The sequence below is a fragment of the Erinaceus europaeus genome, chromosome 11 (genome assembly GCF_950295315.1).
Source record: "Erinaceus europaeus chromosome 11, mEriEur2.1, whole genome shotgun sequence".
Lineage (NCBI taxonomy): Eukaryota > Metazoa > Chordata > Mammalia > Eulipotyphla > Erinaceidae > Erinaceus > Erinaceus europaeus.
Genome location: NC_080172.1, coordinates 62,502,717 through 62,524,601, shown reverse-complemented (window position 1 = coordinate 62,524,601; position 21,885 = coordinate 62,502,717). Strand labels below are relative to the sequence as shown.

The 21,885-nt window shown below is 45.4% G+C and overlaps 1 protein-coding gene and 1 long non-coding RNA gene across 2 annotated transcripts in view; both read left to right on the top strand.

The window, feature by feature from the left end:
* Positions 1-21,885, top strand: part of LOC132541380 (uncharacterized) — a 621,539-nt gene that overhangs the window by 70,519 nt on the left and 529,135 nt on the right. The window lies entirely within an intron of this gene.
* On the top strand, positions 2,102-4,954 carry OLFML3 (olfactomedin like 3). Its single transcript, XM_007530183.3, has 3 exons — positions 2,102-2,284; positions 2,989-3,274; positions 3,635-4,954. Exons 1-3 carry the CDS (start codon positions 2,171-2,173, stop codon positions 4,450-4,452), a joined length of 1,218 nt encoding a protein of 405 aa, XP_007530245.1. The 5' UTR covers positions 2,102-2,170; the 3' UTR covers positions 4,453-4,954.

Sequence of the window (21,885 nt, the reverse complement as noted above, 5' to 3'; positions counted from 1 at the left end):
CTCCAGAGCCAAGTGCAAGGCCCTAGTCCTGAGTCTAAAATCATCTGGACTTGGCTCTTTAAAGGAGGCAGAAGTTTCAGACACAGGATAATTAAACTTTGGTTCCTAGTATGTTCCATCAAACATCTAAGGCAGGAGGATAAAATCAATCACAAGATATACCCCCCCAAGCTGTATTGTTACATAGTTCTTTTTTAGAGACAAAGTACTTCTGATCAGATTTCATTCTAGAGGGAATATAATTTCTCTTGATTAAAAATTAGGGATTTGTCTTAATCACTGTAGTTCTCTGAATTAGTGTTAAATTACTTGACTTCTTTTGACAAATATATTTTGAGCCAAATCTACGTGCACTATGGTGGCCATTAATTTATCTTGGGCTCCTGTGGTTACAATGGAGATAGAGGGCTGAGAACACCTCAAGTGCCCTTTTTGGACTATAACCAAGTGAACCAGTTTTCTGTTCTTACCCATTAGTAAGGAATCCAGGATACATTTATTTTTATTTAGAATTTAGCAAGTATTTTTCATGTGTCTTCTAAATAAATGAATGTAAAGTTATTGTAAATTTACTAAATACTTTTTTAAAAATTATATCTAAAAAGGAACACAAAAACCATGTAAGAGGGGTACAAGTTTATACAAATCCCACTACCAGAACTCCTTATCCCACCACCTCCCCTGATAGCTTTCCTATTCTTTTTTTTTTTTTTAAAGAATTTATTTATGAGAAAGGAGGAGAGAAAGAACCAGCCATCACTCTGGTACATGTGCTGCCAGGGACCAAACTCAGGACCTCATGCTTAAGAGTCTAGTGCCTTAGCCACTGTGCCACCTCCCGGACCACACCTTTCCTATCCTTTATCCCTCTGGGAGTTTGGACCCAAGGTCATTATGGGGTTGCAGAAGGTGGAAAGTCTGGCTTCTGTAAGTGCTTCCCCACTGAACGTGGGCATTGGCATGTCAATCTCAATCCATATTCCCAGCCTGTTTCTCTCTTTCCCTAGTGGGGCAGAGCTCTCGGGAATCAGGGCTCCAGGACACATTGGTAGGGTCGTCTGCCCAGGGAAGTCCAGTTGGCATCACGGTAGCACCTGGAACCTGGTGACTTTGACAAGATAATATACCACAGGTGGCGCAAAGCACAAGGACCGGCAAAAGGATCCCGGTTCGAACCCCGGCTCCCCACCTGCAGGGGAGTCGCTTTGCAGGCGGTGAAGCAGGTCTGCAGGTGTCTATCTTTCTCTCCTCCTGTCTTCCCCTCCTCTCTCCATTTCTCTCTGTCCTATCCAACAACGACAACAACAATAATAACTACAACAATAAAACAAGGGCAACAAAAGGGAATAAATAAAATAAGTATTAAAAAAAAAAGATACCAAGAAGCTTTCAGGCAAAGGAACACCACTAATAAAGGGTCTGTTCTAACTTGTTAGTGATTTTCTTTTAATCTCAGTTATATATTTTTTTCTATAGGCTAAATCAGAGAGACTAGAGTAGCCATTATGTAGTTGTGTAGTCTGTGAGGCGAAATACATGTTTTAATGATGCCCTCTAAATTCAACCTTGCTTTGTGGAAAATTTTCTATGTAATCTTGAGAATGACATGAAATGCTTAGCACAAGATGGCGCCAGTGAGCTATAGAAGTATAAAGTTGACTGTGATGGTCCTTTTTCTCACCTCTTAAAATCTCTTCCCCCTGCTTTGTGCTTTCATTGGACAAGGCAGTAAACAATCGGAGTATTATTTCTGGGAAAGAGAAGGATTAATGAAGTCTGTTTCTTAAACCAGTACTGAAAGCACTCTCCTAAACATAGAGTTTGCTGTGAATTTTCTCTGAGACCGCTGCCTCCCACAACTAGTTCCTTTTCTTGGGTGAGTGCCCAGAAGGCCTCTGTCCTAGTGTTTCCATCTCCTTCCCTTCTGGGGAGCCTGCAGTCCAGGCGGGAGGTTGGTTAAAATTTCTGGCTGGTCTGTTGTAGGCCATCTGTGTTTGATCAATCCCAGCGGAAAGGAGAGGGGGTGGGGCTGTAAAGAAATGGAAAGCATTCCAGAGTAGTGAGAGAGAACCAGAGGTCCAGAGAGAGAAGGCACCGCCCCTAACCCGCCTCCAAAGCTTACCCGTGGGCTCCTGTGAAGACTGCACACTGGCCCCACTCTCCTGCTGCCATGGGGCCCAGTACTCCTCTGCTCATCTTGTTCATTTTGTCACGGCCGGGACCCCTTTGGGGGCAGCAGCACCACCTTGTGGAGTACATGGAACGCAGACTGGCTGCCTTAGAGGTGAGTGATTGATTACTTTCTCTTCTAACATAGCCTGGAAGAGTTCCATATCTGCTGATTTACCCAATTTGCTAGGGATCCAAGAATGAAGAGCATTATTTGGAATAACCTGTATGAAACTCCACCTTTCTTTCAAGAAGAGAATCTTCAAATTTTCAAGTCCTTTTTTCTGCATTCATACACAGAGCAATTCAAGAGTGAACAAACCCTTGTGTTTTAACCCCCTGGGATTAAATGACAGGGAACAAAATGGAAATGAGAATCAGAGTCATAAGAATATGTTTCCAGATAAGCTGATGGTTATTGAAACTGGAAGTTTCCAGAGAATCTGTAATGGTTTGCCTTTTTTTTTTTTTTTTTAATGATTCCATGTCACTAGCATCTTAATACTCAAGAGGAGAATCGTGTAACTGAGCAGAGGCCCCTTCCCACTTTATGTACTTCTACTACCCTAGTGGCTCCAAAGACTAGGTGTTGCTGCTCGTGGTAAACACAACTGCAGGACTTGAGCTGGGTTTAGGAGCCTAGGTGAAGCTGAACTGAGCTCTTTGCACATTTAGCATTTCTCAGCATCTGGTTTCCTTTCTGTGGGGGCTTTAGTGGGTGGTGAAGCTTGGCTGAATTTGTACTTGCTTCCATTCTCAAGTCCCTTACTGGGCCTCACTCTGCCTGGGACTTGTAACCATCAACCCATCCTCCTTTAGGAACGACTGGCCCAGTGCCAGGACCAGAGTAGTCGGCATGCTATTGAGCTGCGGGACTTCAAGAACAAGATGTTACCGCTGCTGGAGGTGGCTGAGAAGGAGCGAGAGGCACTCAGGACCGAGGCTGACTCCATCTCAGGGAGAGTGGATCGTCTGGAGCGGGAGGTTGACTATCTGGAGACCCAGAACCCAGCTCTACCCTGTGTAGAGGTTGATGAGAAGGTGACTGGAGGTTCAGGAACCAAAAGCAAGGGCAGGAGAAATGAGAAATATGATATGGTGACAGGTAAATGATCTGAAAGCAGGCTCCTAGCTCTCTGAATCTAGTCTCTTCCTTGGTTCTTGCCTTCCACACCACGCCCCCCACCCCCACACCCCCCGTCCCAGTCTACTTTGACTCTTAATAGAATATATTTTAGGGAAATCTTTATAATATAGGCCTATTAATAAGAGTTTTGGAGGACCCAGTCCTCTGTTAAGCCCTTTTCCTGGTCCTCTATCAGAGTGGATGTACTGCTTTCCAAATTGGGGGGGGGGGGCGCGATACACAACATGACAGTAGTGATTGTGGTGGGGGTTCTTCTGCTAGGCCTCTTAACTCTTGCCTGTACTTGTTTGTCCTATGCTTTTCTCCTCCCTCCACCAGATTGTGGGTACACAATCTCTCAGGTGAGATCAATGAAGATCCTGAAGCGATTTGGTAGCCCAACTGGCCTCTGGACCAAGGATCCTTTGGGAACAACAGAGAAGATCTATGTGTTAGATGGGGCACAGAATGACACAGCCTTTATCTTCCCAAGACTTCGTGACTTCACCCTTGCCATGGCTGCCCGGAAAGCTTCTCGAGTCCGGGTGCCCTTTCCCTGGGTAGGCACAGGACAGCTGGTATATGGTGGCTTTCTTTATTATGCCCGGAGGCCTTCTGGAGGACTTAGAGGTGGTGAGTTGGAGAATACTCTGCAGCTCATCAAATTCCACCTGGCAAACCGAACAGTGGTGGACAGTTCAGTGTTTCCAGCAGAGGGTCTGATCCCCCCGTATGGGCTGACAGCAGACACGTACATTGACTTAGCAGCTGATGAGGAGGGTCTTTGGGCTGTCTATGCCACCCAGGAGGATGACTGGCACTTGTGTCTGGCCAAGTTAGACCCACAGACATTGGACACAGAACAACAGTGGGACACACCTTGTCCCAGAGAAAATGCCGAGGCAGCCTTTGTCATCTGTGGGACCCTGTATGTTGTCTATAATACCCGCCCTGCCAGTCGGGCCCGTGTCCAGTGCTCCTTTGATGCCAGTGGCACCCTGACTCCTGAGAGGGCAACGCTCCCTTACTTCCCCCGGCGATATGGTGCCCATGCCAGCCTCCGTTATAACCCCCGAGAGCGCCAGCTCTATGCCTGGGATGATGGCTACCAGATTGTCTACAAGCTGGAGATGAGGAAGAAAGAGGAAGAAGTTTGAAGAGGGAGTCTTATTTTTCCAGTCTCTCTCAACCCCACTTGTTTCTATCTCCATTAAATCTGCTCCTCATTCTCCAAGTGTGGGAATGGCAGTTCAGATCCTACTCTGAGCCAATGAAAGCCAAGTCCCATAGCCTCTTCATTTCATATGCAGTCCAGATTTTGATCAGTCCTTTTCATTGAGAGTCAAAAGAGAGAACCCTGAGTGTTCACACCTTCTCTGCTGCCCCGTGTCAACTGATTTCATGCCAAAGATGAAAAAGACTGGAGTTCTACCCTTGTGTGGGGGCAGCCCCAGCAAACAGAGACTAGAAATTTTTTTTTTTTTTTTGACTCATTGTGAGGGAAGAGAAGAATAGGAAATGTTCAGCTCTGGCTTCTCTTCCTTCTTTTAGTTCTGTAAAAAAGAAAAGGGAGAAAAGGGGGGATGGAGGGGGGGCATACACACAGACTTTCTCATAATTTTGTATTGCAACATTTTGCATTAAAAAGAGTATCCACCACTCCTTTCCTGTGTTTGTTTGGGGTCACCCTCAGATCAGATTTCTCCCCATGACCCTCCATTTCGCTCCTCCAACCTCATCCCACTCCTTAGGCCACATTAGGGACTTGGTTGGGAGAGGGAACTTCTCTAGTTCCAGATTTTAGTGAGGTGCCTGGGGAAGCAGCGGGATGCTGTCACTTTAGGAGGCAGGGCGGAAGGCCTCCCTCCTCATCCGCTGTCATCCCAGCAGCCCTCCCAGAACCATAGATGGCACAGTGCCTCTGGCCACGAGACACTGAGGCCCAGAGACAGAGTTCCCAATTCCAATTCGCAGGGGTTTTGAACCAGAGAATGGATTTGAGTTGCATTTTATTCTAGCATGGAGATCAGAGCCCTCGAAAGCATATGTTTTCAGTCAGAACTTAATTCTGACCTCTGAAGTGGACTCTGCCCCAAACCCACTCCCATCCTCAACACTGGCTGGTCCCCAGAGCCAGGTTGCACAACTGTTTTTTGTCTGCTCTGATTTTCCTACTGCCATGGTGTCTGCGGTTTAGGGGAGGGGTGGGGTGAGGGAGCACTGACCATGCCTCAGATGTGGGTCTTACCAGTTTCCCAACACATACATGCCTTTCTCCACCCTCATAACCCCCAACCTACCCACCCCAGTCCTGGAACCTGGCCCAAGTCTTCTGCCTAGAAGTCCTGCAGTCTTAACCCTTTCTGGCCTAGTGCCCTGGTCTCTGGCTTTCAATAGTAGAAGGTCAGTTAGGGAAGGGAGAAGGGACAGAAGGAGAACTTGGGTTTGATTTGGATTCTAGTCTCTAGGAATTAGCTGCACCAGACCCCAACCTGCCCCTGCCCCCATGTCCAGCACTCAAGAGCAAGGCTTGTCGGTGGACAAGAGGCACCGCTCTTTGGAGGGAACTGACCTCAGACAGCCTTTGGGAGTCCTCAGGGTTATTTACCCTATTGGGGAGAAAGAAAAGGAGCACCCCTCCCCTCCAACTTGGGATAGGGTGGATCAGACAGGGCCCTGTGATTCTCCTTTTGTCTTCTCAGAGCTGTTCCTGAGGTAGGTTGATGAGGAAGAGGAACAGAAAGGCAGTACAGCACCTCACAAAGGCGCTATTGTAGGGAGCCTGAGCGGGTGGGGGCTCTCTCCCATTCAATTCTCTCCTAATGTGGGGCTGGCAACAGTAATCACTGCCTGTCAGCCCACAGAGGGGTCTGCCCACGGAACATCTGGCTCCAGTGCAGAGTGCTTGGGGTGTGTGTGGGGGGGAGGGGGGTGGTGCAGAGGAAAAAGTGGAGAGCAAGGTCCTGGCCACAGGGGGCAGCAGCCTGGCACTGTGTGTTCATGTGGGTATGTGCTTGTGTCCTTCCTAGTGTGACATTGTGTGTCACTGTCTAGTCGTGAGCTACTAAGGACGGCTGTGGCTATGGGTAGTGGAGTTTTTTTGTGAGAGCACCAAGCATTAGGGGTGGTTCCTAGACTCTAACTGACATCAGCACACACGGACACCCAGCCTCCTACCTCCCCTATGTGTGTGTCTGTCTTTGTGGCATCTTTCTTTGCCTGCTTCCTCAATGAGCAAAGGAAGAGCAGCCTTTAAAAAAAAGTGCCTGGCTGAAAATTTCTCTGGAAAAGTTCACTGAGACTTTTCTGAAAGGGCAGAACTCCCTGGGCCCCTGTCATGTATTACTTACTGTTTCTTTTTTGGCTCCTATACAATAGCCGGTGCTATTTCAGAAGTGTTTTGGAAGGTGAGTAGAACTGTGTGGGCAGATCCAGTGAACTGTCCAAATTCATTAAGCTAAATTATCTGCTGCTCAGGGAGAGAGCCTTGGTAGCTGAATCCTATCAGAAAACAGCCTTCCCACCACTTCTCAGACCTTCTAGAGCCCACTGCCTGGCAGAAACAGGCTATGACCTCTTTTGAGTTGAACAAAAGGCAGTGGAAAGCAAAGGTCTTGAAGTCAGGAGAGGGACAAGAGAAGCTCAAAGAGGAATTCCACCTCCACCCCCAATGTCTGGCCCTAGAACCATAGGCAGCCAGGAGTGGGGATGTGAGACTAGCACCCAGAAATGGCAAGGTGCTGTTCTTGAGAGATCTCTGGTCCAGATGCTGCTTCTCTATCATAAGGCAGGCTCGAGAAGAGGACCTCCTACCAGACTTTGGTTCCCAGAGTTTCCTGCCCTAATTTCCTTTTTTGTTCTTGTCAGCGTCCTTTCCTTCTAGGTGCTGGTGTCAGTGTCTGCCAAGCAAAGAAACCAGTGTCCACCGTTTCATCTTCATCTGGAAAGCCTACCCTGCAGCGTCTGAACCCTGCTTGGTGCAGAGGAGGAGGGCAGCCATGTAAAGAAGGAAGTTGTTGATTCAGCTGTCAGGGCTTCCTCTTCTTCCTCCAGTCTCAGGTTGCCAGGTTCCTGTCTCAATCCCTTTCCAGCACAGGCGCTCCATCTGCAGCCTTCTCTGCAGCACCTCCCTCCTCTGCTTCTTTTCTCTACCTGGTTCAGGTCATCTGGGGCGCTGTTGAGAGACTGGCCCGCTATTTCACTCAACCTTCAGGACAGGCATCTTTAGGACCTGATGTCTAATGTCTCTGTGGCTGCCCCACAGTGTGGTTTTTGACTGAGGGGAGAGGAGGTACTTTTTCCTTCATGCAGGGAGCAGGGATGCTCAGTTTTAGCCCTGTCTGCAGCAGCAGCCTCGGAGGATGCTTCCTCCTTCCCTACCCTGCCTACCAGGGCTGGTAAGCTCTGCTTGTTCTTTCACTTCTGCTCTTGCAATACAGGGCTTAAAAGATTAAATCTTTATTTATGGATTTAATAACTGCACAGAAGAATTAAAAATGTGGGAGCCAGTGCATTACTTTAAAGGGCAGAATCAGGAAGTAAAAAATGAAGACCTCTCTGCACCTTCACTCCATCTGGAACAAGGATTCTGACTATATCCAGAGATGACCATTTCTCCAGACACTCTGGTATGACCTCTGGGGGCCAACTCAGTCCAAACTCCTCCTCCTCTGGGAATGGACACCTCACTCCTTGGCTATAGCAGTGTGGCCTGAGGACAGCAAATCAGATTTCCCCTCCCCAGGGCTGAGAACTGTGGATCAGATATACTAGATCTGAGAAAATGTCAGGAAGTACCTTCTGCACCCAGATAGGGAAGCTAGACTGCAGAGGGAATAAGGAGATGCATACCAAGAGAAATAGAGCAGGATTGAGGGGGTAGCTGGACAGTGGCTGGTTTGAACCTCCACTCCCCACAGTGAACACAGTACATTTCTAGTCTTTGGAGTCTACAGAATTACTGAATCCTTAAATTGCCCCTCTGTTTACTCTTTTATTCTCAAGTTTACACAAGTGGGCTCTTGTTTCCTATAACCCAGAGATGACTCCCTGTCACCACCTTTCCATGGTAGAAAGCCCCCCTATCCCCTGGACTGATGGACAGGTGGCCTTGACCCTTTGGGATGCTCCCCAGAGGACACACTGGGATAAGGAGACTGTGCAGTCCTGTCCTGAGTCATTTCACCACAGCTCACCAAGTCATACCTCTCCTGTGACAACTTCTGGATGGCCCACTCTCCTACCCTTTCCTGGTTTCTCCATGCAGGGTATATGGGTCCTTTCCCCATCTCAGGCTGTTGTACAGTGTTCTCTGAGGCAGCTTGACATAATCTAAGGAGCACACACTTTGGAGTCAGCGATCTTAAGGTCAGAGTCTGCCTCGGCAGACTTATAAAAGCGATACCTTTAGGCAAATGCAGTCTATGTCCCATGTGCTTATTTTGTTTATCTCTGTTGTCCCCAGAGCCAAACTCAGGATCTGGTTTATAGAATGGTCTCAATAAAATGTTTGTATTTGTCTTCCCCCATATGAGCACTGCAATTCTGTGCCTGCTTGTCTAACTCAGGGTTGGCATATCACCAGCAAGCAGTAAAAAAATTTTGGTGACACTTTTCCAATTTATTTGGACAAAGACAAGTTACACAGAAAAACTGAGCATATCCTTCTTTCAAGTGCACAGTTTGCTGGCCTTCCCACAGTGATGATTTCTAGCTCTAACATCTAAGGGGAAGTTCACAAGTGAGGCTAGTGTATCTGAACCCTGTGCCCACAGGAAGCAGGGCAGTATAATGATGAAGACCTTTGTTGTTCAGCATGTGGTTCCTATCAAGGGTCTTAGAATAGATAGTACTGTCCTCAGACTAGCCCTGCCTCCTGCTAACAAGTTAATTCACTTTCTGGAGCCTCAGTTTCTTTACTTATAAATGACATAAACTCTGTAAGATTGTAAGTCCCATGCTTGACACTTAGTAGGTGCTTAATAGTGTTAATATTATCACTGAGGGTGCCAGAAGATGTCTCACTCAGGAGAGCACATACCTGCTGTCAAATGCCCTAACACTGAGCTATACCCCCACTCTAGAGAGCACATACCTGACCATGCACAAGGACCTGGATTTGAGCCCTAGGAGCACCATGCAAACCAGAAGCTTCCTGAATGGTGAAGCAGCACTGTGGCACCTCTTCTCTACTCTCTGTTTCTTGGTTCCCTCTCTACTTCTTCCCCTCTATCTTGAAAACAGAAGAGTCCATTGGAAGCTGTAGAATCATGTAGGAGTGGAGCACCAGTGAAAACAACCCTGAAGGCAAAAAAAAAAAGTATATATGTGTGTACATGTATATATTGCTGCATAAACCTTTTCAGTTATAAAATTCCTTGAGATAGGATCAGGAACAAAGGATTACAGAGATGAACAAAGATTACAGGGGGTTGGGTGGTGGTGCACCTGGCTGAGTGAACACATAACAATGCACAAGGATTCAGATTCAAGACCCCGCTCCCCACCTGTGAGGAGGGGGCAGACGTTTCAAAAGTGGTGAAGTAGTGCTGCAGGTCTCTCTACCTATCTCCCCATTCTCCCTCAATTTCTGTTTCTATCCAAAATAATAAATAAAAAAATATATTTAAAAAGGGATATATATATATATATATATATATATATATGGCAAGCTACTATAGAGAGTTGTCTCATTTGTTTACTACAGTCCTGTTGGCTAAGGATAAGGATTCATTGTAATAACTGCATTGTCAGGTGAGTGTGTCATTGTGAGAACATCGGGACTTGTCATTGCTCAAGCCTGGATGGTATACCTGGGCACTGCCACAACCTATTGGGACTGCTGTCATGTATATGGTACAACACTGGCTGAAACACTGTTCCATTGCACATAACTCAAGTACTAGACATAATCTGGTACGTTCATGGCTGCAAGTACTGGGCTTAGAACCTATGTCCTGGAAGTGGCATGGAGGAGTGAAACAGCTGGAGCTGAGTTCAAATCCTTGCTCTGTCAATTAGTAGTTATTTATTGTTTTATAATAACATCATTAATAATAATAATAATAATTTTACCAGGGTATTGTTCAACTCTGACTTATGGTGGTGACAGGGCAATAAAATCTGGAGCCTTTGGTGCCGTAGACTTGCAAGTCTTTTTGCATAACCATTATGCTGTCTCCCCAGCTCCAATTACTAGTCATTTAATCCTGGTAAAATCGATCAATCCTCTGAAATGTAGTGATTGTCATCTTCCTCAGAGACTTGTGAGAAATGGATGAGCCAATGTTTATAAAATAGTAAGCAGAATAAAGCTGCTCTTAGGGCTGAGCGCTGGCTCCCCTGCACAGTGCATACCTGATTACATGAAAAGTCCTGAATTTGAGCCCCAACACCACATAGGAGCACTATAGAGCTATAATATCTCTCCCTCTCCTCTCTGTCCCCCTTCCTCCCTGCTTCTTTCCCTCCCTCCCTCCCAATAAAGAATGCTGAACATATAGTACTGTACATGCATGAGAACCTGAGTCCACTCCCAGGAACAACAATAGCAACAACATGGCTTCCACAAATGATCCCTTCCAGGCCCATGTTTCTTGCTGTTTTGTCTGCTAGTGGCCATCCCCATCATCAGTCTGTGCCTTATCAGAGACACGGAGACTGACAGCCGTGGGTAGGTAGTGGGGGGAAGGGGGTGGGGAGACAAGGTGCATGGAAGCAATCCCACTCCCTTTGTCCATCATCCAGCCAGCTCTAGCAGCAATGGTATGTTTGGGGTTCTTTCTTTTTAAAACACAGTGCTCTCCAGCTGTCATTTTTCCTTCTGCCACATTTTCTCTCAAAGATATTTTTGTTGTTTGGCGTGTGTCCTCAGTAGTCCTCACAATTGACTTTTTGGACTCACTGTTGATTCTAATAGTTCCTTCAATGCAGTTTTGGTGGCACTTGGTCCTGCAGATATTTATTACTGTCCAGTTGCCCATGATTTTTGTTTTGTAGCTGCTGAATGGTGTATTCCAGACCAATAAGTCTATGCAGCTGTCAGGCGCATGAGCAATTCTCCATTTATTCTGATTGTCCTTTTGGGGAAGGGAAGACAGTGTGGAAAGAGCACAGTTATGGGAAGAAGACCTTTCTAAGTCAGACTGGTCCCAGTGGCCAGTGTCCCAGCTCTGTTCCTCATTAGCTATGTGACTTTGAGCCTAATGCCACTTCCTCTTGAGCCTTAATTTGCTCCTTTGCAAAATAAGATTATATCAATGGATTTTTTTTTAATATAAGAGAAAGACACCAAAGCACTACTTGATCATTGATAGAATCTCACCTTTTTTGGTCTTTATTGTTCTTGAGTGGTGCAGGGATTAAACCCAAGGCCTTACTCCTGGAAGGCAGACATCCTTTCAGTGAACAATCTCCCCAGTTCCATCAGCTAACAAGGCTGTTGCGAGTCAAGCTCTATTGCAGAAAGTTTTCAGGATCTCTAGGAAGAAATCTCACAAGTCATCTAGTTGGGCTTCCTCATTTGTAACTGAAGAAATTGAAGTCCACAGAATCTTTGAGGGGTAAAGACCATGCCTGACCCATCTTTGTATTCCTAGCCAGCAGATGGAATCAGGCAGACTTGGATGGCCCTAGGAAATACTTTGTAAATGTGTTGGGTGGTGACCTGTTCACGGTGACATAGCTATGGATTTACCTCTTTCTGATGATTCAAAGTTAGTATCAATCTCAATTACTACACCAAGCTGTTCTGCCATGGTGCCTTCAGAATCAATTATCTGATGCAGAACCTGGCTCTTTTGTTTTTCTGCTTGGAGCTTCTCTTTTCTCCCCTTTCAGTGTCACTTGTCAGCTTTCCTTGTAGCCATTGGATCTGCTCTGAGAAGTCTCCACCATGGCATCTAATTGGCTGTCCACTCTAGGCTGGGACAGCACAAGAATGAAAAGACTTTGAGAGAGCTAAACTTGGCATGAATGCCAGGTACCTGAATTGGAGTCACAAGAAGTGTAGCAGAGTACTCTATGGATCAGAGACCGTTTACTTTAAGCTGGAAAAAAGGCATTACTATCATCTGGTTGAGTACCCTCAACCCATGCAAATATTTTTCCAACTCACTCTGTCCTGTTCACTGGTCTTTTTAAATTTTGTTTATTTATTTTGGGTAGAGACAGAGAGAAAGTGAAAGGAAAGGAAGAGATGAGAGGGAGAAAGACAGAGAAACACTTGCAGCACTACTTCACTACTACTGCCTCCCAGTAGGGGGAGACTGGGTGCTTGAATCTAGACACTTGTGCATGGTCACATGTGTGCTCTTATCAGGGTGCCGCTGACCCCGTCCTCCCGATCCAGTGTTCTCTGCATATGGTGTTAGCACTTAACTCAGTGACTTTTGAGTCAGGTACATTTATTTATTTATTTATTTACCACCAGGATTATTGCTCTGGCTTGGTACCTACATGATTTCCTGGTAGCTCTTTCTCTCCATTATTATTTTTTGAGAGGGCAAGAGATAGAAACAGAGACACACAGAGTGAGAGACATGCAACACTGTTCAGGAAGCTGCCTCCCTGCAAGTGGGGGCTAGGGACCTGAACATAGGCCCTCATACATAGCAACATCTGCACTCTACTGAGTATGCCCCATCACCTGGCCCCTGAGTATAACTGGATTTTTTTTTTATTCTTCTTCTTCTTTTTTTTTTTTTTTCTCCAGGGTTATTGCTGGGCTCGGTGCCTGCACCATGAATCCACTGCTCCTGGAGGCCATTTTTTCCCCCTTTTTGTTGCCCTTGTTGTTGTAGCCTCATTGTGGTTATTATTATTGCCATTGTTGATGTTGTTCGTTGTTGGATAGGACAGAGAGAAATGGAGAGAGGAGGGGAAGACAGAGAGGGGGAGAGAAAGATAGACACCTGCAGACCTGCTTCACTGCTTGTGAAGCGACTCCCCGGCAGGTGGGGAGCCAGGGGTTCGAACCGGGATCCTTATGCCGGTCCCTGCGCTTTGCGCCACATGCACTTAACCCACTGCGCCACCGCCCGACTCCCGAGTATAACTGGATTTTAAACCAAAGCAGGAATGGTCCCATTTAGACCAAACCTTGAAATTTATTTGAAAATCTAAATTGTTTTCAAGTTATCATCCCCAAATTGTGATTTGTGTTCTCTGGGTTCTTTTTTTTTAAAAAAAAAAAAAAAGAAAAGAAAAATTATTTATTTATTATGGACAGAGACAGAGAGAAATTGAGAAGGAAGGGGGAGATAGAGAGGGAAAGAAACAGATATACCTGCAGCCTCAGTTCACCACTCATGAAGATTTCCCTCTGCAGGTGGGAACCAGGGCCTTGAACCTGGGTCCTCACACACTGTAACACGTGCACTTAACCGGGTGTGCCACCACCTGGCCCTTGTTCCCTGGGTTCTTAATAAGGGCAATTGAATCAGGTCACCACTCTTGCTGATATTTGGTTTGGAAAAGATGGGCTTGGCTTACTTCTCCCTGGGGGCAGTGTGTTGGACAAATGTGAAGCAGATAGCTGAGCCCAAGTTGGCATTTTCTCTGCCTCTGTGATCTTGGACTCTGTGTCTGTGATACAATATCAATATTAATAGCTCTCTCATAGAAGTGGTGTGAAGACTACATCTATGTACAGAAAGTGTTTTCTCAAACAGAAAGCTACACAAATGCTAATGGTTTCTGTTACTTATTTTATAGTATGCAGAGTGTCTTGAGTGTTGACTTGGGGACACCGAAGGCTTGGGACAGGTGAGGATCCTGTGTGGCAAGAAGGAACAAAAAGACTTTTAGACAGATGACAAGTCATACTTAGAGGAGTTGATTATTACAAATAAAAGAAACTTGTGGATCTCCTAAACTCAAAAAAGGGGACATAAATTTTTATTTATTTATTTATTTATTTTCCCTTTTGTTGCCCTTGTTTTTTTATTGTTGTAGTTATTATTGTTGTAGATATTGATGTTGTCATTGTTAGATAGGACAGAGAGAAATGGAGAAAGGAGGGGAAGACAGAGAGGAGGAGAGAAAGATAGACACCTACAGACCTGCTTCACTGCCTGTGAAGCGACTCCCCTGCAGGTGGGGAGCCAGGGACTTGAACCGGGATCCTTAAGCTGGCCTTGCGCTTTGCGCCAGGTGTGCTTAAACCACTGCGCTACCGCCTGACTCCCGGGTTATAAAATCTTATTTGTATCCCACTATATAACTAAACCTCTGCGAATGGTCGAGCAGAAAAGACAAAGCCAAAGATGGCGTTCAGGCTACTAAGATGAGACGTCATGATGACGGTGGAGCATGAGGTCCAGTGAGGTTCAGAGAACAGGAAAGATCAAGGCGTGGGGCCAGAGAGAGAGCTCGCTTGGGTAATGCACTGCTCTGCCATGTGCATGACCTGGGTTTGAACCTGGCCCCTACTGCATTGAAAAAACTTTGCTACTGTGGTTTCTTTCCCTTTCTGTCTCTTGTCTATCTGAAAAAGTCAGCCTGAAGTGGTAAAGCCCTGGTGATGACCAAACAAATAACACACCCCCAAAGCAAAAACCCGTGAAAATCATGGTGTAGGATGCTGGTCTGAGCTAGAATGGCCCCCAAGAGGCTTTAAAGCCTGAATGGAGTCCATTTGAAAGGCTGCAGCTGTGAGAACACATCAATGTTGAAGCCAACTGGGACAGACAATTGATTAATTAAAAATTTAATGAATATTGATGAAGTATTTACTGTGTGCTACATGTTTATTCACAACAGTGAATGGGGAGGATGTTGACTTGTCTTCACAGCTGCTGGATTTGTGGGATAAAGAGAGGAATAAACAAGCAAGTACATTACTATGTGGTAAGGGCCCTGTAAGAGCAGAACCTTCTGCCCCAACTTCACTGGTGATGGGTCAGTTCTGGAGGTGGAGTGGGGTGTCTCACAGTTTCACTGCTCCCCGGCTGATGTTTCTATTCCTTTTATATCAGACAGAGAAAGATGAAGAGAGAGAGTGAGAGGAGAGACACCATAGCCCATCCCACCATCTGCTGAGCTTCACTTGGTGCTATGCTTAGTGTTCCCATGTGGTGCCAGGGGTCAAACACATATCCATACATATGGCAAAATATGTGCTCTACTGAGTGTTATTGTGTCTTAGTTTCCTAGTGAAACCATCTCCCCCGACTAGGCTAGGAGACCCCCTTCCTGTGGGGCACCAGTCCTAGAGAGGCAGCATGGTAACTCCCCCTTTCCAGCATCAGTTCCCTGTTCAAGGAGAACTGATGCACAAGGGAGAAAGGCAGGTGTTTTGTCCAGGAGTTCACTTCTTGCAAGGATGTTCTCCCTGAGCTGGGGTGGCATGAACCCATATATCAGGTTTTCCCATGGGCCTAAATTCTCCCTAAACTTCTGCTCTTCTCCTGAATTTAGAAATACAACTGAAGACTAGAGAGTAGGGACTCAGGAAGGAGTTTTTATTCACTTCTTGGCTTTTTCACAATTTTCTTTGCAAGTCTCCTGGGAACAGGGTCGTGCATCTCCTGGAGTTTAAACTGACTGAATTCACCCCCGACTTTGCCTTTGTCTTAGGCTGAGGTTCCTGCAGGGCTCTCACCTCTGGGCCCTACCTATTCACCGAGACCTGTGCACCCGCCAGACATGCATAAATGTGGTGGTCTCATTTAAACCACTAATTTTTCTTTCCTCCTCCCTCCCTCCCCCCTGCCTAACTTCCTCTCTTTTTCCCTCCCTCCCTCCTGTTGGTATGCTTCTAAATTCTGCTTATAAGACCTTCTGTTTTGATCATCACATTAGGTTCGCTTGTATTACTTACAATGTGGTTTATTTACATAATCATTGTTTTACCTGGGTCCCGCCCTGCCTGCAGGGTATTGGTTTAATCCCTACTGGTTAGATGGAAGCTTTCTATGTTCTGTTCGAGGTCTTTTTTGCTCTGCCTCCTCTCCTAGTCATTTCCTTTCCCTTGCCACTTCCGGTGAAGAGATGCATAAAAGGCAATGTATCTGATTAATAAACAAGATACTGCTTCCCAGCTCAGTCATGAGTCCCTGGTCGTCTCTCTACCACCCGTGAAGCTAGCCCAGCCCGGCACCCTCCTTCCCTCCCTCCCTCCCTTCTTTCCTTCCTTTCTTCCTTCCCAGATCCCTGCTCAATTAGGGCCAGGGGTTAAACCTGGGACCTGAGGAGTTTCAGGCATGTAAGTCTGTTGCAGTAAACCTCTATGCTATTTCCCTAACCCTCATTTAACTCTCAAAATAACTAATGACATCAACAAGTGTTTAATGAGAACTACATATTGTGCTGGAGGAGAATAGCTTTTCTACCTCAGGGGTTGGTAACTTTGATGGGGTTGGACAGAGGCTGGTTAGGGTGGCTTAATAAAGTAAGCCTGGGGGTTGGGGCAACAGCATAATGGTTATGCAAAAGGCTTTCATGCTTGAAGCTCTGAAGTCCCATGTTTAATCCCCAGCACCACCATAAACCATAACTGAGCAGTGCTCTTATAGAGCAAGCAAGCAAACAAAAAGCACCGTGCATATCCCTCAGCTGCCTAAGACTAGCAAAGGGGCTCAGATTAAATGCCTTAACAGAGGTATTTTATAGGAATTCTAAGGAGGAAGAGGCTGTGTTTTAACAAAGGAGACCGAAAGAAACTTCATAAAATGGCAACATTTGAAGTGAGTTAGAGAGACGATGGAGCTGAAAGAACGTTCTAGGAGGAAGTGTTAGGTAGCAAACCTTGTGGGGGGGTCAGGCCCAGGGAAGAGGGAAGATTAGTCTTTTAGTTTCCTCTTCCTCCTCCTCCTCTTCTTCCTCCTCCTCCTCTTCCTCCTCCTCCCCTTCCCCTCTTTTTGCCTATGAAACAGTCTGAGAGAAGCCAGAAACTTCCAGATCTTCAGGTGTCAACATAAGGAGATCGGTGAACAACATCCCAGGTGATGAACAGTTAAAACCTCAGTCATGAGCACCCTGCAGCCACCTACATGGCTTAACATGCATGACAGCATGCAATGGTGACAGTGCCCTATGGACCCCTTTAGGTAAGAAAGAGTGGGAAATTGGAAGAGGATATATAATAGCCAGGGAGTCGTTGGTGCACTCTTTCCATAAGAGGTGCTGCTTTGTACCACTCTTGGGGTGCATCTTGACTTGCTCACCCCACCGTATTCCACTATATTCTCAATACAGTGTTTTTTTCTTAGGTATCTTCTGCCTTCTTGCTCAGATTCTCTCCACCCCACCCCTGGCTGTGTGGACCTTCCTAAGGGAAGAACCAGGGACCCTGGAAGCTGTAAAGAAGAATTGGCTCTAGCTGGCCTTGCTGGTTTAAAGTTTATCTATGCAGACACTGTATGGTATGGCTGTCTCCAAGATACAATGGTCCAGTGTTTCTCTCCTGAAGTCAAAGACATCTTCCTTTTTGTGCCTAGTAATTACAGTGGCTATAATTTATTCAGCATCTCCTATGTGCTAAGCTCCTGTGAGACACTTAGCTTGTACACTTATTTGTTCATTTTTGCATACATTCTTTTTAATCCATAGCAATATGGGAGAGTAGAACTTATGACTTTCTTTTTTAAAATTTTATTTACTTATTAATTTATTTTGGATAGAGACAGTAATTGAGAGGGAAGGGGGAGATAAAGAGAGAAAGAGAGATACCTGTAGCACTGCTTCACTGCTTGTGAAGCTTCCCCCTCTGCAGGTAAGGACCAGAGGCTTGAACAGAGATCCTTGTGTATTATAACATGTGTGCTCTACCCTGGCCCTTAGGATTTACATTTCAAGAGGCTGAAATAGGCCAAGGTAATTGGGAAATGCAGAAGATAACATCACCTGAGGGAAATAAGAATATAGTTGTCCCTCAACACTTCAAGCTTTGACTTTCATGGCTTCACTCTATTTCTTTTTTTTTCAAATATATTCATTAAAAAGTTGATCAAGACAGTGAAAATGATATAGGGTACACTTGGTTGTCTGAGTCAATTACACACCTCTGTACTACTATTAAAATTAAAATGACTGTGCGTATGGACCGTAGGCTTGTGTATTCGAGCACCCCTGCAAATCCCTCAATGCCAGGTGCAGCCGCTGGACTACTCCTTGTGTGTGTTTGAAATCAGGTGTGGTGAAACTAAGCCAATCAGAGTGTTTATCTCATACACGTTTCTACATCACTAGCCATAAGAAGCATCATTGCTCTTGTGTTTGCAATTTCTGAGAGCCTTTATCTAAGCCCTACAATGTCTCCTAAATGTGCTGCTTCTTCTAAGCCTTCTGATGATGAAACTAAGAGCCGGAGGAAGATGTTTACCACCCAAGAGAAGGTGAAACTCTTGGATATGATCAAAGATGGCAAGAAAATCATGGAGATTGCCCAAGTCTACCATTTGCTCCATCCCTAAAGATGAAAAGTGCTGGGCTAGTGTCACGGGAGAGAGACCAGGAACTCGTGGCCGTGTGGTAATTTAACTCTTTATTCATGCAGGCGCCCCAGAGTCAAGCGTGAGTGCAACTGGTTAAGCCACGGTGGTGCCAAACCACAATGGTCACAACACGGAAAAAGAGAAGAGAGAAACCAGAAACAGAAGTGACTTTTACAGGATAAAACCGGAAGTGGCACGTTGGAAACGGAAATGGCTAGGAAAAGGGGGTGGAGGAAAGAAAAAGGCATGTTGGGAACTTCCTTAGCAACTGTTGCAATGGTTTTAAGTGGTGGGATTAATGTTACCCTGCAGGCAGGATGTGTCTCGAGGTAGAAAGAAGATAGATCAGGAATGGGTGGGGACTGTTTTAGGCAAAACAGTGATTATGTAAATAGGCCATAGTGTCAGCTATGGAGGATGGAGCAGTGGGGCTTACTGCCCAACAAAAAGAACATCCGTGCACTGGCTACTGTCTTTTTCAACAAGGAAATAAAGTTTAAGGGGTGTTATTTCATGTCTAGAGGGCTCTAATAATGTCAAAAAACATATTTAGAAGGTTGTAAACAAGTTTTCCATGCTCTAACTATGAAAATATCCGATTTATAAATAAAGCATCCTACTTCATGGAAATTCACTCATTGCAGCAGAGTTTGGAGCTGATTAACTGCACTGTCTTCAAAAGTCAGAGAGGTCATTATAAAGAAAAAGAAAACTTTTCTTTGTCTGTCCCCAAAGTGCAGAATCAGGCTCCCAAACAGACATAAGTTTACACAAGAGGGAGTCCCATTTAGCAGAAGGAAGAACAGCCCTGTGGCAGAATGTTTCCAGTCTCCTCACTGGTTCCATGAGGTGAGCAAGCAAAGGTGGGTGAAGCAGTGGCTGGACAATTTATACCCTTTTGGGAATTTTCAGTTTCTTTCTTGTGTTAAGAAAAATTTAACCAGACAGGAGAAAGGCCAGGAAGCCCAGAAGTCATTAACAAGTCAAGAACTTTTATTAGAAGAATTCAGGGGAGGTTTATTTAAGATAGGAATTTAAATTCAAGTGCAAGCACTTTAAAGACATGAAAGGGATGAGGAGACAAAAACATATTAACACTTCCCGCCCTTGTTAAGCACAGGTGGCACAAAGCACAAGGACCTGCGTTAAGGATCCCGGTTGGAGCCCCCAACACCCCACCTGCAGGGGAGTCACTTCACAGGCGGTGAAGCAGGTCTGCAGGTATCTATCTTTCTCTCCCCCTCTCTGTCTTCCCCTCCTCTCTCCATTTCTCTCTGTCCTATCCAATGATGACGACATCAACAATAACTACAACAATAATAAAACTACAAGGGCAACAAAAGGGAATAAATAAATAATTTTTAAAACTTAAAACAAAAACAAAAAACACTCCCTGCCCTCACCTTCTTACTGACAATGGGTGATGGGGTGCTAGGTGCCTACCACAACTGGAAGTAAGGGCCTGGCTAGGTCCAGAGACCAGGTCCAGGTTTTTATTTTTATTTTTTATTTTTTAGGACAAAGAGAAATTGAGAGAGAAGCGGAAGACAGAGAGGGGGAGAGAAAGATAGACACCTGCTTCACCATTTGTGAAGCAACCCCTGGGCAGGTGGGGTAGGGACTGATTTTTAAGGACACTTTTCAGTTCCTGCAACCCCCCCACAATCAAAACACACACACACACACACACACACACAGACATACACACACACACACAATTGGTCAGGTTGTTTTACACTGTTGACCTTCTGGTTTGCACCCATCTATATGTTTTTTCTTATGCAAACTTCAACACCCAGGAACAACGTGTTTGCTTTTGCTTGTTGTAACAGAACTTTACAAAGGATGCAAGTGTTAAGTGAGGAGCAGAACTAGTTGCTGATCACAATTCCTGACCAGTAAACTTTGTTCCATTTTTTTCAAGATGAAAAAGAAAAGTCCAGAGGGAAGAAGTTCAGATGCATTAAAATAATTGTCCTTGGGGTGAGCAACCTCCATGCTTTCTGCATTTTAAGAAATGAGGGGATTGGGAGTAGCGCAGTAGGTTAAGTGCATGTTGCGTGAAGCGCAAGGACCGGCTTGGCTTAAGGATCCCGGTTGGAACCCCTGACACCCCACCTGCAGGGGAGTCACTTCACAGGTGGTGAAGCAGGTCTGCAGGTGTCTTTCTCTCCCCCTCTCTGTCTTCCCCTCCTCTCTCCATTTCTCTCTATCCTATCTAACAATAACGAGATCAATAACAACAGCAACAATAATAACTACAACAACAATAAAAAACAAAGACAACAAAAGGGGAAATAAATAAATTAAAAAAAAAGAAATGAGGGGATTGAGTCAATAAATGAAGCAAGCAAGTAGAAAGACCTAAAAAGACACGTTAAAGTACCTAATGAAACAGTTTCTACTTAGAACTAGATACCCTCCTCACCTTCTTCCTATTACATGTCCCTCAGTCACTCCAAAGCTAACCTTGTCAGACAAAGTAAGGACTATAACAGATAAATAGGGGAAAGAGACTGGCATACTTTAATGGTGACTCTTTTTTAAAAAAATTTTTAAAATACTTATTTATTTTCCCTTTTGTTGCCCTTGTTTTATTGTTGTTGTAGTTATTATTGTTGTTATTGATGTCGTAATTGTTAGATAGAACAGAGAGAGATGGAGAGAAGAGAAGAAGACAGAGAGGGGAGAGAAAGATAGACACCTTCAGACCTGCTTCACCACCTGTGAAGCAACTCCCCTGCAGGTGGGGAACCGGGGGCTCGAACCGGGATCCTTACACAGTCCTTGTGCCACATGCGCTTAAACCGCTGCGCTACTGCCTGACTCCCAATGATGACTCTTTAGTCATTACCAGGCCACCCCATCAACTGAGGCCCTAACAGGGAGTCCTGGGATTCCCACACAGATATGATGGGCGTAGACGTCTAACAGATCCCTCTCGCCACTGTCACTGGTCATCTCCATGAGGAACAAAATAATGGACCTGTTTGTAGGCCCCAAAAGGACCTTTCCCTCAATGAGGATCAACAATGGTAGGACTGTTCCATTTTCCAAAGGGAGGTTAGACAATATACTCTACCTACTACCCGAGGAAGATGGGTCCTGATATTAGTGCAGCCTGGGATGTTCCTAGCCATTACCACAGAATGTGAG

Bases quoted from the DNA above. Each gene is read 5' to 3' on its own strand.
- OLFML3 (XM_007530183.3), top strand. From the start codon at position 2,171: ATGGGGCCCAGTACTCCTCTGCTCATCTTGTTCATTTTGTCACGGCCG. The intron at 2,285-2,988 runs GTGAGTGATTGA...ATCCTCCTTTAG, and splicing joins GCAGACTGGCTGCCTTAGAG to GAACGACTGGCCCAGTGCCA. The intron at 3,275-3,634 runs GTAAATGATCTG...TCCCTCCACCAG, and splicing joins GAAATATGATATGGTGACAG to ATTGTGGGTACACAATCTCT.